The 18,931-nt window shown below is 35.1% G+C and overlaps 1 protein-coding gene across 1 annotated transcript in view; it reads right to left on the reverse strand.

The window, feature by feature from the left end:
* Positions 1–3,024: 3,024 nt before the first annotated feature.
* Positions 3,025–18,931, reverse strand: part of LOC111507075 (juvenile hormone esterase) — a 33,795-nt gene continuing 17,888 nt past the window's right edge. Inside the window, exons 5-11 of the mRNA XM_074180027.1 lie at positions 17,827–18,012; positions 13,699–13,889; positions 11,091–11,259; positions 10,196–10,374; positions 6,453–6,606; positions 6,230–6,365; positions 3,025–3,395 (exon numbers count right to left, since the gene is read on the reverse strand). Of these exons, the coding sequence (XP_074036128.1) occupies positions 3,206–3,395; positions 6,230–6,365; positions 6,453–6,606; positions 10,196–10,374; positions 11,091–11,259; positions 13,699–13,889; positions 17,827–18,012 (1,205 nt within the window). The 3' untranslated portion in view covers positions 3,025–3,205. The remainder of the gene's footprint in view (positions 3,396–6,229; positions 6,366–6,452; positions 6,607–10,195; positions 10,375–11,090; positions 11,260–13,698; positions 13,890–17,826; positions 18,013–18,931) is intronic.

Genomic DNA, 18,931 nt, shown 5'->3' on the forward strand with positions numbered 1-18,931 from the left:
GTCGCACAAAATTTACGTAAAAAGATATCTTTTTCAGTATTTTCTGACAATAGTATTTGTTGTATCACTCATCGCTGAGCTATTATTTTTTTTTATGAAAAGGGCGTATGATAACATGTTTGATAGCAATTTCGATTCTCATCTCAGAATTTTTAATTTTTGGAAATCGGATCAACCGTTCCTGAGTATTTAGCAGTACCATAATCCTCTCAACAATCCGTGAACAAACGATAAATATCATAATTTAAAAAATGTCACAGATGTAATAGGTAGAATTAAAACTTCTAGCGGAAGTTGTGTTTTTTTAGTTCTCTTTTTAGTCTTCCTATTGCTTCTTCATCAATTTCTTTGTTAGAGTGATTCTTCACATCAGACTCTGAAAAACTTTCAAAAATTGCTTCCTTCACTGTTTTTTTTTGCTTTTTTATTTTCACACTACTTTCAAATTTGTTTTCGTTGTTCTAGAGTCTAGAGTCTAGAGCAACGGTCAGCAACAGGTGGACCGCGAAAGGTCGAACCTCGGACCGCCAAGTATACCAAGTATAAATTATTACGTAGATAAGGCATACAATACCTTAAATATTTTCAAGCCACATATAATTAAACTTAGTACTTATTTTATTTTGAGTTTCCTAGCTAACCTGTTTTACAAGTACCCACAACTGATATGGTTTGATTAGTATCCCTTCTAGTCTGGCTAATTAAAGAACAAGAAACCTCCTTCTTGCAAAACTTAGATACTCAGAAGCACTTTGAGTTCATAACAAACAAGCGCAATATGCTGGTTGTGGCTTTCCTGAACGATATTTTGAAATATTTGAATGCCCTCAACACAGAGTTACAAGAAAAATGTTGAATCATTATGTGATCTGATACAAAGAATGTCTGCTTTTCATCGCAAGCTGGATATCTTTGAAAATGATATTGCAAAACGAAAATTCATTAATTTTCCGACAATTCTTGAATATAAAAAGAACTCTTTAAAAGACACTGTTCAGTTATTGAGAATCTGACCGATCTAAGTAGCGACAGAATGGGCAGATGTGGCTGCCAAGTTGTTCAATCTGTCAAAGCCATCACTTCAAATAGAGAAAATCGATTTTCAAGAGGATGTGTATTTGCAAATGTTTGAAACGGTTTCCTAATGAGAATTTTAGATAAAATATATCTCGGAAAATATGAAAATTACAAGAAACTAGCTATAAATTTGGACACTATGTTTGGTTCGACATACGTATGTGAAACATCTTTCTCAAAGATGAATTTTTTGAAAAATAAATATCGTTCGAGATTAACGGACGCCCACCAGAAGACCCACTTCGAATTTGCTGTTCCTCTCTAAAACCAAACTGGTTCAAGTCCGTCGGTGTATTTTCTCACATTGATTTCAGGTCTCGTGTTGTATAATTCAGAATTGGATTTGAAACCTAAATAATACATAGGTAGCACCTCATTGTTATCAGTTGTTTTTTTTCTGGACCTCATTGAAATTTTTCCTAAAACTACTTGCCGACTCCTGTTCTGGACCAAACGCATTTTCCTCAAAAGTGTCTGTTCAAACAGCGTTTTTCATGAGAGTTCGCATCCTCAAATGAAAAAATCCTTTACGTAGAACTATTCAAGCATAGTGTGCTAATACATTCTTATGTTACTTCATACTTTCAATATGTTATATGATAAAAATAAAAAATGATTTTTCGAACTCAAAACCATAAACAGTAATAATAATGTTCAAGCCAAAATTCAGTGGAGTATGGATATTCACTTTTGGCGTCAAATTCGGAACATTACGCACTCTCACCCAGAACGAACGCCGGACGTTTCTGAATCTACATATATTGCCAACTGGATGAACTGTAAAGTCGCTACACATGAACCAAAATTCCGCTACACTGCTTCATATTTCGCTACGCTTGTACATCTGACGCTGAATCAGGATCATGCCAATTTTCAACCGCGCAACTCAGTAGATGGTACCCGTCAATTTCAACTGCGGTAGCTCTTTCGCTCGAGCTACAATCAGATGAGCTATCTTCTATTTCCACTGTAATTTGTTCCATATAATTCATAATACTCGAGAGAATCGAGACTTTCAGTTTTCAGTTCCCAGATATTGGAGGTTAGGTTTATGGTTTATGATAGTAATAAAAATATTCATCTTCTCTGCTATCATGTAATGGCCTCAGCTAATGAGACTATAACGTATTGACTGTGAATTAATTCAATTGTCAGCTGTCAGCTTCCAGTGCTGTCCACTGCCTCATCTTCTTTCATATTATTTTCAATATTGATTATTTGTAGAAAAATCCGCTACTTTATGTTCAAATCCGCTACGCCGCTACCGTCGAGTAAATTACGCTACGGTAGCGGAATTCCGCTACAGTTCGTAAAAGTTCCATTTTGTGCATTCAGAAACTTGCGTTTCTAACAACTTCACCATGCCACACAGCCCCCTACTGTTGTACCAAAAAAATCTTGAGAACACAGCCTGCAAAACGACTCCATAACGCTTGACAAACGAATGACTTACGACTCTCATAGCCAACCTTTCATCAAAACCATTTTTGAGAGTAAAAACATTACAATAATTCATCGGCATGAAAAGTTTCAGAGACTTAATCGAGTTCAGAAAATCAATTCAAAATTTGCTTTCAAAAAAAGCAAACTATAACAAGATCATTATTTTTCACCCCTTTTCATTCCTTTAGAAGTTAAATTTTGTGTGAGTTTCAACCCTTTTTTTCATTTGTAGTTATGTTAAATGTCTGACAAATTTGTTACTCAACACTGTTTTGAAATTTTCTAATTTTTGTCGCAACATTCATGTACCTACTGATAATTCAGAATTCATATTTATTTTACTTCCGCATGGTAAGAATTCAATTTCGTAACAGTGAAATAATATCCCCTGAAAACTCTTTTATGAAATATGTAAATTCCTCATCTTTTTTTGTAATTCTATCAGTTGTTGTTTACTGACATTAGTAACGTAAACAATTACATTTCCCAAAATGAAATAAAAGCTCAATAAAACAATATTTATTCAGACAAGTACACAAACTATACATATAGAATCAACATTTTTATTGTCAACAGCGACATCAAGAAAGTCAAGTACCTTCGATATGGCCAGAAAGCGCAACAAACCAATGGTCTTAGGTACCTAATAGAAAACTATGAAACTAGTCTTCAAACTGATACCTCTTCAATGACTATGCTTATTCTTTTGGTACATCGAAATGGGGAACAACTTGTCCCACTCGTTAAATCGTTTCTCATTCATTTTTTCCTGCATCACAAGTTTGTTTCCTATTTCCATGAACTTCTGTTCCTTCATGGTAAATGGTTCCCATTTTACGTTATCAAGCTTTTCTATAGCAATTGGAATGGGGTTTCTGAAAAGCATAAAATAGTCCATGTAAAATTTGAGGAATTCAGAGCTAATATGAAAATTTTACTCGTTCAAGTTCCAATTGAAATCTCCACTGAACCATACATCATGTAAATAAAACTTTGTCATCTGTTTTCAAAATTTGCACTACAAGAAACTCATGTTATTCACTTCTGGTTTTTTTTCATAAACCCATGTTTATGTGTCATGTTTCGTGGTTTATATAGAAAAATTGTGATTTTATGTGAAAGAATTGGTCCTAAGACCATTTATGTACTAATTTTATGTGATCCCTGAAGGATGGAGGTTTTTATGTCATAGTAACTGTAAATTATTATTTCTTCCCAAAGGTTGAGCTAGTTGGGCACTGTTCCCGGAGCCCTGACGCATTTGGGGGGGGGGGGGGGTGCAACCAATAACCACTCATGAGGTAAGTCATCTTATCGGACACAAGAATAACAGCCTTCTGCATTTCTCCGGACAAGATTTCTGTCTTAATGCGGCTAGCCGACATGTTCTTGAAATTCGAAGGAAAGGAGGGCATTATTTCACCAAAGACTCCAATAATCAGAACAACCACCTCGACTGAGGAACTGAGTGGTCTGGAAAGAGTACGGAATTCAAAGAGATCGTGATATTTCATACTTTTTTTCCAACAATATTCGTCTCACCCAGTGTTGAAAACTCTACGATGAATATCGTCTTTTTGATGGTGGCAAAGAAGTACATAAAGCTTATTATCTTGTTTCAGCGTCAGGGTGAAAATCAATAGCTCCAATGAGTTCGACATATCTCATTCTCCATGATAGATTCAATAACCCTCGGAGCATATGACAACACCGTAGAAGAGTTGAAAATGGTAATATAGCACTTGTAGCGTCGCGTTATGTCAATGGAGATAGGCTGAGACCTCTTATGTGTACATCCTGACAGCATGAAAGTCTCAGGCACTTCATTGCCTGATGTCAAGAGCCTCTATACCCGTCACGCGACTATGATAGACTAAGGTGTTGAATATACTATCCTGATAGACCATGATGAACCCCTCGGTTTTCGACTTTAACCCACTCGACCTAAGGAAAGCAAAAGTCAACAGCTTTGATAATCCGAAATTCTCAATGTTATTGAAGAAGACCCCTTGCATCGTCATAGAGATGAAGTGATTTCTGCAATTGAACGGATTCCAATTCGGTGACTGGGTTCTGGTCACCTTGTTCAGTGTTGAATGTTCATCAGCCACTAGAGCTGCTACCTTGAAAAGAAATGCTACAATTCCTACTCTCTCATGATCGCGGACCATGCAGAGAAGTAGATGCGAATTCCAGATTACTTTACATGCTCCATCCAGTAACATTATATTATGTAGATTTCTAAACTCAAAAGTCCACGGCCATTAGTGGTTTATATATTAAATGTCTTTATCTAAAATGATAACTTCTGTGAATAATTCAGTTTCTACCCATGCAAATTTCAATAAAATAATTTTTTTTTCCAAACAGTAAACATTGACAAAAAGTTTATTTTTGCCCATTGTCTTCTTTAATAAAAAAACTCTAGACAAATTTGTCTTGCATGAATTACTTTTCACAATAAAATAAAAATCTAATAATAAATTCAACTAGCATCTCATAATTCTGGAATGTGTGGCTACTGTCCCAACAAAAATGTGTTCAATAATTTGAGTAATTCTTTCAAAGTATTTGTCATTGTGACAGAGCACACGTTACCTTCAGATGTCATCTAATAACCAACGATCCTTTTGAAAAAAAAATTTATTTCATATTAACATTTGATTGTTTTCCAACATTCAAACCAAGTCATACACTACAGAGCCTTTCAGGAAATCCAAACGACAAAGTCCTTTTTCTCTGTCCAAAATATTATGGACAGAGAAAAAGATCTATCAAAATAAGATATAAGGAACACTTAGCACACTTAAAATATGAAAGACCTGAAAAATCAGCAGTTGCCCATTATATTTTGCAACAAAACCATAGACTTTAGTTCATTAGGATCAGTTAGACAAGTTAACAACAACAGGCATCTAGATGCATATGAGAGTGTAGAAAAAAGAAAACATAATAATATTATGAATAGCGATGGTAGACCAATACCTAATTGTATTTTAATTATAAGATTCACCTGACTAGTGAATAAGGACACATTGTGAAATTAATTTGAACTAGTAGATGAGGCAATATTGTGAAATCAATGTAAGACACTTAAGACACAAGAACCTAGAATAGGTGTTTGTGATATAAATAAGGATAACACTGTAAGTATATTTAGTTTGATCTTCCTCTTGAAGATGACCACTTGGTTATCGAAACATGTGTCAAGGTTTCGAAATAATGGTTTGGTGTTGGGAAAACCAAAGCTATGAAAACTGTTTGGAAGTACAAATATAACTGTAAATTCTTCAAATTGAAAATTGAAAATTCCGAAGTTTTAGGCCTACCAAAAAGCGTAAAATTTGAAATACGAGTAACCTATGCCTTTCAAGGATTATTTTCATCATCATTGTCGATCAGGAGGTAGAAATAAGAAGTAATTGTATTTATTATTATTAATAACTCATAATTACAGGAATCAGCTGCATAACTACGGATAATTAAATGAGGTCATAGTCGTATTTTTCTAAATGTTTACAAGATAACCACGAGTGGTGCTAGTGTTAGGGGAAATTTATTCGAATTCAAGTTTAAATCAAGTTCATTTTTCAATTTTGAGTATGTCGAATATTTCTTCAACAGTTAGAGACCTCTAATGACCACATCAATTATTTGAAAGAATGAAAAAATAAATGCGTGTTCCTACTGTGAAAAAAATATCTCTTACCCTGTTTTGGCAAAGTTATAGTAGAGCGCTGTTAGTTTTGTCACCATCTCAATTTCTTGGGGTGAATTGTCTTTGAAAAGTGGAAATAGTTTCTGCATATAGAATAAGTATATCAAATCATCATGATGAACCACACCTAAAAAAATTAAATGGAACTTCAAAAAAAATCCACCACTGACCATTTCTTTGTACTCTTGTACCAACTGTATAAAATCTAACTTACCGAATGGAACAGTATTGTTGCTTTCTGGGTTATAGAAGTGGCTGTAACGTCCCTGATAACTAAAACGATAATAGAATACCGATTGGTTACTATATTGCGATATTAATTTTGCAGCTCTGTTAACTCCAAATCCCACAACAGCATCAGAATACAACTAAAAAATAAATGTTATTCAATAGAAATAAATAAACTGAAAAAAAAAATAATAACCGAAAGATGAACCAAAAAAAAAGAATAGCTGAAATATTAACATCCCAATACCATATATACTCTTTAAGAGCATACAGGGTAGTCAAACGAAAACAAGACAGATTCATTACTAGGGATTACGTAAACGGTTTAGAAAAATATAGAGTCCCGTCAAAATTTTTATCCAAAGGGATATATCCTTTCTCATTGATAATCACCTGTATTTATTCGAAACATTGCACATTGTGTGATTTGATGTCACCCGTGAACAATTTTGACGATGTTTGTAATCAATAATTTCCACTTTTTGAATACATACACAAAAATAAATCAAGATGCGAAATCTGGTGATCGTGGATGTTACTTCGCTAATCAAGGCCTGAAGACACTGACATCACATTTGATGAACACACATTATGATACGAACACATACGAAACATGAAATACAGAGGATCTGTTAGAGAGTATGATGAAAGGCAAACTGAAAAGTTTACTTCGAAGAAAAGTTACTGCCTAATATAAACCACTGAAGAGTCCAATTAGCCAGTAACTTGTCGCATTTACAAAGTCTACTCAGAATTTGAATAAATTCTGGAAAAATTAAATTATTATACTCAACTTTTTGAGATGGTTACGTTTCGGAAGGGGATAACCTTCCGAAATGTTACAGAAGGCAACCCTTTATCTTTCTCAAAATCTAAAAATTCATTCCAAAATGAGCACTTTTTCAGAAGTAAATTTCATCTCCTGAAGAGGCTAACTTGGTTGATGAAACGCGGTTCGGGAAGAGTATTACATTTCCGGTGATTGGGAAACGAGTTTGTTTTGGATCTATTTTATGCTGGAGGTTTCAGTTTTTCCTTTAACTAAAAAGTTATTGGAAACAGTTATGTTCTTTTTGAAAAACAATAAAAAAATAAAATGTCCAGATATCATATTCCATAGTTCATGAATACACATATTACACGTGCAGTTATCCGAAAATTCTGTTGAAATTCATATTTCACACTTGGTACAAGCCAAAACAGTAAATATGAATTTTTTAAGGTTCTTCGATAATAATTTTTGTTTCATTCTATTTCAATGCGTGATCACCAGTTGATTCAAAAATTTGCTTCGCTATCTCCGACCCTATTATCTGTCTTTTTTATGTCAATTATCTCTTACGTATAGGGATTTCGAAGTCTTCTTCTCACACAGGAAAAAGGTGAACTTTCGTTTTCCCATTTGTTCTGTCGAGTTCTGTTCGTTTGAGAAGAGATGTCAACGTTTTGGTAGTTTCCAAAATCGTTCTGACATCAAATATGTATCCAATTCGTCTCAATTTTTCAAACAAATCAAGAACATATAATGATAATAATAATAATGAGATGGTCCATCTCAAAAGAGGACGATGCGGGCACTACGGAGAGGATCTGCAGCTCGTAGATGGAAGCATCCTACACCATTTGGATGCCGGAGAGACATATACTTACCTCGGGATGGAACAACACCACTCACAAGAGGTAACAGCAGTGAAGAACTCTCTCCGCGGCAAGTATCAGAACAAACTTCGACAGATCTGGTCATCGGAACTGTCGGGGAAGAACAAAGTTGCGACAACAAATATGCTTGACATTCCAATCTTACTCTAATCGTTTGGAGTAGTGAAGTGGACTCAGGAGTAAAGACCCGAAAAATGATGCATTTCTATAGGAGTTTACAACCCAAATCGTCCGTTCTACGGTTGTACTTCCCCCAACAACAGGGACGCCGTGGACTGTTGAGTTTGGAGTGTCTACATGACAGAATGGTACTGGACTCAGCCTGTAAAGTCGTATCCCCTTCTCTGCATGGTCTGTGACCATGAGAAAGCAGGAAAGGGTGCATGTCTCTTTAGGGCAGCTGCCCGAGCAGCTGATGAACTCCATTTAGTTTTCGACACTGAACGAGGTGACCACAACTCTGTCACCGAGTTGAAACCCGTTCAGCAAAACGCTCATATAAAAGCCGCAGAGATCACCTCACTTCTGCGGAAACACAAGGATAAGCCAATGCATGGGGTCTTCTGCAATAACATTGGAGACCTTGGCTTATCAAAGCGCCTGACTTTCGCTTTCCTCAGGTCGAGTGGGCTGAAGTCGGAAACTGAGGAGTTCATCATGGCTTGCCAGGATGATATCTCCAACACCTTAGTCTACCGCAGTGTCGTGATAGGTATAGAGGTTCCTGACACAAGGTGCAGGGTCTGCCACGAGGCGCCCGAGATTCAAATGCACTTACTATCAGCATGTCCAGCATATGCTGTCTCGGCCTATATCCATCGACATAACGCGGCCCTTTGAGTGCTATATTACCATCTGCGGTACTCTTACGGTATTGACGAGACACCGGTGTTGTCCTGCGCTCCGAAGGCTATTGAATCCGTTGTGGAGAATGACAAGTGCCAAATTTATTGGAACTATTCGTTCCCCACCCTCAGGCTCATACAAGCTAATAAGCCCGATGCAGTCTTTCTCGACCGCCAGAGCAAGAGATATTTGTCGTGGAGTTTTCAGCTCCTGGCGAGACGAATATCGTCTGAAAAGAGGAGGTTTTCTCTTCGAATCTTACATACTCTATCCAGACCACACTGTTAATATGATTGTTCTGCTTATTGGAGTCCTTGGTGGAATGATGCTCTCTCTACTCTCGATTCTTAAAATCATATTGGCCTGCCGCACTAAGGCAGAAATCTTAGCCGGACAGATGCAGAAGGCTGTAGTTCTTGGCTCACTGCGCTTGCTCAGGGCACATGATTCAAGGACCCAATGAAAACTTACCCCACGGTGTGGGGAGTGGTCGTTGGTTGATAATGCTGGCGCATCCTCCCGAATGTATCGGGGCTTTGGGGGATAGGGCCAGATCAGCGCATACTTCGGTGAAAAAAATAATAATAATGGTCTGATGAAATGATGTTAGTTGTTTCTTAAGTGTGTTGTTGTTGAGTTAGTCGCCATTGTATAATCTATATATTTCAATAACTGTTCAATAACTGAACGTTCCTTATGCAAATAACCTTTTGAAAATGTATTGGTATTGCAACCAGTTCTGTGGAGATGATAGTACTTAATTATCTTTGCTGAGGCGAGAGGTTGAAGACGAAAAAATGATCTCAAACTAAATACTTAGACAACAATTTTTTCTGTATTCATGCAGTTTATTATTTTGAAGTTTGTCAAATGTAGTATAACGTATTTCTATTCGAGACGTTACCGTTGTCAAGCAATATTTTTTTTGAAAAAGGAAACCATCTGAAGAAAAGCTAAATTAAATATTTTCAGTTTTCCAGTGATATTAATTTGGTAGTAAAATTTCTAAATACTGACTTATTCAGTGGTTAATATTTCACGCAGAAACTTCTCGGGGTGATATTTTCAATCTGCTTTTTTCTGCACTTCAATACATTCTCTATCGATTCATTCTTTATATTGATTCATCAGATTGTGGAAGGTTAAAACCCAAAAAAAATGCAAAAACTGTTACTTCTTCACAAAAAATATTTCTCAAAATGTATCTATTTTCGTTATATTTACCTGAGATAGACCAGGAATTTGGGTTTTGTCAATAGGCTTATCCTGTAAATAGAATGTTTTGAGGGTCTTACTGATAGTTTTCGATTGTTCAGTGTTCTTTTCGTAAAGGAATGCTATTGGTGCGATTTTGTCAAATTCGGCATTCATTTGTTTTGACAAAGTTTCGTTGTAGATGACAGCTGAAAATTATAAATACATGAACAATTTTTATTTTCTGTGTCTATAATAAGAAGAGTCAGCACTGGAAAATCTGAAACAGTAAGATATACAGAATCAGGTTTCGGAAATTCCGATCAGTTCCGGAAGTATTCGACAAGAACCGAAATTCGCCAATGTCTATTTAATTTTTTCCTGATGTTATTCGAGAAGATTCGAGAAAACAAAAAATATTTCTTCGCCACTTTTCAAGACATACGAAGTTTAGCCTCTGAGAAATCATCATCAATTTTAATTGTTTATTTATGGTAAGGACAACTGAATATTCATGTGTCATCATAATCGTTCGATTAGCAAATTTTGAAAGGTGATTTTAATATAACTTCAAAATGGGCAACTTTTTCCTAAGTCAACCAACTTTTTATCTCTTACGGTTTCCGATTTTCTCATAGTGGTTTTGCTTTTCTTGGACACATTGTATAATAACATAATGTATTGCTGAAACATCTTCAGAAAGGTCACTTCGATTTTTTGAAATGTTCATTATATTAGGAAAATATTTTTTGAATACTTATCTTTTCTCAAATTTGAAAAAGTGCAAAGAATGAAACTAATGACTGAATACCTATTATGAACAAAAATTGTAAAAAAAACTTTTTTTCTCAAAATGAAATATCGTTAATCTAAAAAAAACCGCAGAAATAAAACTGATAAAAATGAAAATATTTCTTCTACTCACCAAATGCCCTTTGACCAAAGTCTTGAGAAGTTTGACCCGTCATAAACGGTATTTTCCTAAATTGTCCGTTGCTTATAAGATTAATTGGATGACCAGTTAGAAATCTTGTTTGTCCAAAATCTCCTTCTATAACCGGAGACCAAATCATAGCTGGATCTTCGCCAAATTCCTGGAAGTAATTGTCACATGAGGTTTTGAAACTCAAGGTATCATTGCTCTTGAAATAAGTTAAAATTTTGTTTTCACCGGATTTGTCTCATTTTAAATCAAGTACCTAATATTCTGCCTCAGACTATGGCAAGATTACTTTTTGGTTAATTTTTGGGTAATATAATCTTCTGTAATCTTAAAAATCAAGAATTCAAAAAATCTGAGTACATTTTCAAAATGACATCCAGAGTCTATTTAGAAAAGTAGCTGTGTCAATATGAACGATTTTTCAAAATATATCTCATTCGTTAACTGATTTTTTGTAATAATAAAATGTTTAATGATCTTTCTTGAGATTTGTGGCTAGATTGACAAGAATTTTCAGATTTTTGTTTAGGAATGGTTCATACATTTATCATAAAATATTCATCCCACTTGTATAAATGTCTTAAATGAAATGTAGTTTGATCTTCCTCTTGAAGCTGGTGATCACTTGGTGATCAAAACACGTGTCGAGGTGGTAAAATAACGGTTTGGTGTTGGGAAAAAACTCCAGTAATATTCATTACTACACCAAAGGTTCCAAACAGTGCATCACAAGTATAAAATATACGCCTGAAAAAGTATTTTTTCGTTACTCGAGAAGTTCAAAAACTTAGCATGAAGTGATGCCTGCCTTAAAGACTATTATTCGTTGAAACCATATTTCAAAATTATTGAAGTAAAATGTTTAAGTTCCATGATTTGCTATTATGATTATTTCAAATAATTTTTGGAATCACATCAACCAATAGAAATTATTAGGAATCCGATTGGTTTTTTCATTTTAAATAATATGAAGGGTTCGTTTTGAGTAAAACAATGAAGGAAATATAGAAATGAAAACTCAAATGTTCTTTGCAGATTGGAAAAATATTTTTTTCAAGTCAAGACAATTAGGTTGATTTCACCGTTTTTTTTTTAGTTTTTCAATATATTTGTTTGATGAACTCTGTCAGTTTTTTTGAGCAAAATATTCTTCAATGGTTAAAAAACGATTTTGTTGAAATTATGTCATTCATCTGTCATTGATTTCCAAAGTCAAACATGCGAATTTGAAGATATGTCGACTCGGGGTTTTCAAAATTTTTCACCTTTCTCTATGGTCACATTTCCCTTGTAAAAAAACGAGTCACTCAAACTCAAATATCTACGTAACCAACGAACAGATATTTGATGGACTGATAAATATTCAAGGAGGGAAAATATTGCTAAATAAAAAAAATTTTGATGAATTTTCAAAAACAGAAGTAGCGAAAAACAAGTATTTATATATATATATATATATATATATATATATATATATATATATATATATATATATATATATATATATATATATATCGCCAAGCTATCGTCTCTGAATAGAGACTTCGTCATGACGAAGTAATCTGAGTTTCACAATTTAAAATTGAATATTGAGACGAAAGCTTGGCGATTTATGAAATAAAGTAAGTTTGTTTTTTGAACGAGTTTGACTGAAAGTCCCGTTAGTTCCTACCTTCCATATACTACCTTCAGTCGTTTTCTTCACTATCGCTCTCCAATCAATCGCGACAATCACTCTCAATATATCCAATTACAACATAATTGTTCATCAGTCTTAGTTTTCAAAATTTGAAGCTTCAAATTGAAGAACACACCTCAGCAACTGAAGCTCCGCTCCTAAGCATACCCTGAAGCTGCTGGATTCCATCCAGAAAAAAGCCATCCCCCTGATTGGAGATGCGAACATCACATCGAAGGAAGGTTGAAGATTTGTCTCTCTTCTATAGATACTTTCACAGAAAGTGTTCAAGTGACTTGGCACATTCGATTCCGCCAAGAGCGGTACATATCAGAAATACCCGAAGGACTGTTGCTGCTCATCGTTTTGAGGTTCAACTCAGTACACCTAGAACTTCACCGCTTAAGAACTCCTTCATTTGGAGAACTGTGTGTAAGTGGAATAAACTTCCAGAAAACGTTTTTCCAAATGAATTTAATCTCCAGCAATTCAAATCCAAAGTGAATCGCTACTTTCACACAAGCACCCCTCTTAGAGCGCCTTAAGGATTCTCCTCTAGTGCTTGTGTTTTGTCCTTAAAAAAGTAACTATTCTGTCTATGTTTGGGCAGGGAAGTGATGTGCCAAAAATCATTTATTTCAGGATTTTTGCAGCTCTTCAACTTTTAGGTACTCATCTGACATCACTTCCGAAAAGGCACGTTTGAATTTCATCCTGAGAATGATTTTTAACCCTTTTGTTGGTAAAGCTATTGATCAGTAATATTTTTGTTGTTGTGTTATTATGAAAGATATCAAAACCATCAGTAAATCAATGATAATTATTTGAATATGACAACAATACGTCATTTCTCATTTTTCTCGTGTCATGTAGAAGTTAAGGAATATAAAATTTCAAACCTCTGAAACTTACTTTAAACTTCGGTAAGGATTCTCCTAGTTCATTGTATGTTTTAGTTCTCAAACATTTGATGATATTGGCTGCATTATCATCAGGACATCCGACAAATTTGGCTTGTTTCTTGGCTAAATCTAACTGGTTAGTCGGTAAAGGCCAGGCTCCCAATGGGGAACCGCTCATTGCTGCTGCTTTATGGAACAAACCTACAAACAGATTATAAAAGTGCTCAGTAAAAGGTTATGATTCATTCAAAATGTGATGATCATTGATTTTGTTGCCTTCGATTCATAATGAAATTTCACAAAAAACTTCACAACTGATTTCAAAAAAGTAAACATCACTAAAAACAGGATTTGTTCAACCTTCGATATGGGGTTTAGTTCTTTTTCTATTGAAGTTGTACGGATGCAATTCAAGCGATCTCGGAGGCTGAATACACAGAAATAAAAGATCTCTGTGAATTCTTCAATGAGTGGAATGGCGATTAAATCAACAAATCCATCAACTTGGTAACTCAAAATACCAAGCGAAACACTCATACTCTATCACTTTCCCAAATATTTCAATTACTATCAGTTGTTATTGCTCGTGGCTTACAATGCAGACGTAAAAAGACCTAACCTAACTTTTGAACCGAACAGGTTATCAAGATCGAAAAAAATTCGCGTGAAAGAAGGTCATTTGTAGTACTTTTTGATAAAAAAGAGTTGTTTGAGGCCCTCCAAGCCGCTTGACAGGCAATATTTCAAATAAACCTGAACAATTCAATTTTAAGTATGCCCAGATGTCGAGGCGTTTTGAATAGCCGCGGAGGCATACTCAAGTTCATCCAATAATCTCTCGTTTCTACAATCCGTATAAAATTATTATATGTTTGTAATTAAATAATCTGTTTTTCCGTTAACCAGCTGTCGTACCCCTACGAACGACAATCCTCAGAAGTCAAAACTTGTGCAAGCTGAAGACTAACGAGGTATTACCGTTTAACGTGTGATTCCTAACACGGGTTGGACGATAGCAAGTGAAAATCGATCGTTCAGCCTGGGGCTTGAACCAGCGACCAACACGGCGGTCGATTTGAGTGAGTGAACAAAGCACCCACGTCGAACCGACCGGCTACCGTACATATACTTAACTAGTGAAATTGAGTTATGAGAGTGTAAAAATATCCGAACTTTTTTCCACAATAAAAATTTTTCTAATTTCACTAGTTTATTTCAGGAAATCGGATCAGCTCTTCCTTAATAATAGGGGAGCCCAAGCGGGAATTAATATACAGGGGGATACCTTGTACCTGGTTAAGTACCTCCACCAAATATGAGCCCCATATATAAGGCCGCCCGTGAAGGATAAAGGATCAGATTAGTAAAAAAAAATTGATCATCAGAAATTCTCGAGCGCATCAGATTAAGGTAGGGTGAGTTAATTACATGCTGAAAAGTGTATATTCCAGTAATCTGACAATTTGAGAGTGACGTAAAGAAAGGGGAGGGCAGCAAAGTTGTAAAAAAATAACGTCATTTCGACATTCTCGAGCGTAGCTGATTTTTTTTTAAGGAAATAATTCAAGGATAACGAAAAATATATAATCTGACGATTTCCGCAAGCCGAAATAACAAAAATTCGTCGATAAAGATTAATGTGTGCAGCTGTATGATACCTATATTTCCCTCTCGGAGTTTCTATTCTCTTTCACTTCTTCTCTATCTATTACTCTCTCACTCCGTCCCCCCTCTGAATTCTGTTGCCATGACGCCATCACAGATGATCACAGAGACTCGTTCGTGATGAAGATGGAGATAATAATTAATTAATCAAGTGATTATAAAAAAATATTTTTTTGAGCATTTTTGAAAATTATGTTCTTATATATACAAGTATTCTACTTAAAAAATATACACTTATTTATTTGCATGCTACTTACTGAGCTTTTCAATTATTTGAGTTCAATGATTTGAAAAAAATTTAAAGAACATATTTTTTTGTCATATTAGGCGAATCCCTCTAGAGAATCGTCAGATTATAGCACGTCTAGAACATAAAGATGAACTATATATATCTTAATCTGACGCGCTTGGATATTTCAAAAAAATGAAAGAAATGAAAATCTAACACGCTCGATGAAATTTTTTTTCTTTTCACTGTTAACCCTTACGTACAACCACCCACATCATGCAAACGATCAGATTAACATACCAACATTATTTAAAATACCTAGGACTTTGATACTATCAATATCTGACGCGCTCGAGTATGTCCATGCAACAGTATTTTTCTACATATTTAAAAATCTATAGCCGCTTCCCCCACCGATGAAAAGTTATATATTATATAACATTTTTTTCTTCTCATCATCTAAGCTTTGCAACCTAATATGTCTCTATGACGCTCGAGTAAATCCTCATTTTGCATCGTGGACTCCCCTGCTATAATAATTTGGCAGTTCAGTTGAAAATCTGCTATTTCAATGAAAATTCTATTGAAAACTCACGTCAATTTATCTCAACGAACTGAATAAAACTGGCTGAAAATTGATGAATATCCACATTTACACTGACTTATATAATTTACTGTTTGTTTTGTACTGTAAAAGGTTTTATGAAACATTCTAACTATCGTATTTGTGAACCCATGTCGCGGTTTTTGTAAAACCCCTTGGGCAATTTTCAAGTCAAATAGGCTTCAATTAGTTGGAGACGATCCTGTCCATCAATAGACTATTGTTTTGTAATATGTCCATACATGTGGGCACGAAGGGAATACAAGGGCGCGCGCGCAGGGATAGTAGGCCATACTCGCAAGAGGAGAGGCAGTACAGCGTCACTCGTAGAACAAGACAAAATTGTTTATCAATAATTCATTAAAAGTATAATACAGTCCACTCACATCATTTCACAGTTTGTGCATGTTCATCAAAGTTTGTTCACCTCTTATAGTGTTTTGGTTGGTTTCCAGGTTTTGCCGTTCTTTATGTATCGACTGGAAGTTTCAGTTGAAAAAAGAGTAGTTCGACCACGCCACTGAAGATGACCGCCGCAGTTGAAGTTGAAACGTTTGTAGATTGTAAACATAGAAGACCACGGCAAAACTCGGAAACCAACCAAAACATTGACGCCAGCCATGAAAGCCTACATTCCTACCCCTTATAGTATTCCACCGTTTATGCTATCTATTAACTCTAAAATGGTCTGTTGTTATGCAATGTTTACTTTAGATTCCACGAATTTCTACAAAAAACGTCAAAGGCGTTATCATGAGATTTAGCGGTCCAGTCTGAAGAACAGTTTGGTTAATTGTCATCGGGACACTTTCAAATCAGCCTGTCAGAAAGTACTTCGTCTAGCTGGAACGCAACATCAGTTGGGGACTCATTTTGGTAGATACCCAGATGTGGTCCCTCAGAATGGCCCCCAAAATCACCTGATGTGCTGTCTTTAGATATGTCTGAACAGATACGTTGACATGTCTAGATAATCTACCCCAGTCTCTACGTGGATAAAAAAGAGGTGCTTGAAACGAAATTACCCTAGGATCATTTCACCGTGTAAAAAATGAATCTGTAAATATGCTTCATTATTGTCAGGAAATGGTAAACATTTTGAACAATCGTTGGAATAAACTGGAATAATTTATGAATGAACATTTTTTCAAAATCATAATATTTATAGTTTGGTTGGAGGATTCATAAATAGATTCAAAAACTGTTAATTTCTTAGAAACGACTGATTTGATTCAAAAATAATAAGTATTGTATTGAAAATAAAAAAATATAAAACATTGAACCAAAGTCATTTTTTGTAAAGTTTTTTATCGATTTTGCCGTTTCCAGTTCTTTCAGAATGTGAAAAGTGAAAATCCCCCTAAAGACGTCCATAAAAACAGTATTGCCTCTTTTAAAAATAATGGCTTTTTTCGTGATAAAAGGATGAAAACACGTGATCAGTAAATGTTTAAATTTTTTTTTGAGTTTTAACAAAAAAGACATTTCCTCAGATTCATTGCCCGCTAAACAATCTAGCGACACCTTAGACAAATTGTTGGTTAATTAGTCGTATAAGATTATGGGATTTTGAAGATACTCACAAAAACTTTTAATCATTCCTAATTGTTTTTCAGATCCTTTCATTGTTCTTTTCTTACCTTGTGACATTGGCGAAACCATATGCAAAACGACACTCATTGCTCCTGCATTATATCCTAATATCGTTATAGACTCAGGATCACCACCAAATGATTCGATATTATTTTTGACCCATTTCAAAGCTTCTACTTGATCTTTCAAGCCATTATTTCCCGGGACTTCCTTATCTCCTGTACTCAGGAATCCTAGAATATAAAACGTATTATAATTATACCAAATGAAGATAATTTTGATTTATGAGTATAATATATAAAATTAATCAATTCATTTCGGATAGAAGAGATTGATAAATGATAATAATAGAGTATTCTTCCTACAGGAAATGTGAAATGTTGAAATATAAACCAAATATTGACTTGTTTGAAGGTGGTTGACAACGTTTCGTAGTGCATTTCATTAATTCGAACTTCCATTATCTAATATAATATAAATTGATTTGAAATATATGAAAGAATCTGTGAAAAATTAAAAAGATTAGCTTAAAAATAAAAATTATATCAAGCAGAAGAAACTGAAATAACAATGAAATAAAATACAAGCAACAACCCAAAAAATAAAAAAATGGGAATGGGAATGTAGAACTGAACACCTTCCTGAAGCACATCAACAACGTAAGTCCTTCCATCACTTTCACAATTTAGAAGAAAGTCCACAACGAATCGCCATTCTTAGACGTTTTGGTGGAGAGGACCGACACTAAATGAGAAACATCGGTATACTGAAAACCCACTCACACGGGACAGTATCTGAACCAGGAATCCAACCACCATCAATCGACTAAGAGAGATATCATGAAGACTCTAGTTGACCGTGCTTTCGGGCTCTGTAATACAGAAGAAGATCTTGAAAAGGAACTAGTCTGGAAAAGGAAATTGAAATGGTTACTCCAAAGTGATGGTGGAACATACTTTAGCTAGAAGACAGCAAGAGCCTCACAAGGAAGAGAATACAACCAGTACTTGTACTTCCCTACCTCAGAGGAATCTGAAAGAATAAGATGAATTTGGTCCAATTATAACATCAGAACCTGCTTCAAATCTGGGAACACTATCCATAGCAGCCTCACAAAAACCAGGCCACCAAACGCGGACTGCGATTCCAAGA

The sequence above is a fragment of the Leptinotarsa decemlineata genome, unplaced genomic scaffold (genome assembly GCF_025532065.1).
Source record: "Leptinotarsa decemlineata unplaced genomic scaffold, Ldec_3_MD MMD2_tig00026282_RagTag_RagTag, whole genome shotgun sequence".
Classification (NCBI taxonomy): domain Eukaryota; kingdom Metazoa; phylum Arthropoda; class Insecta; order Coleoptera; family Chrysomelidae; genus Leptinotarsa; species Leptinotarsa decemlineata.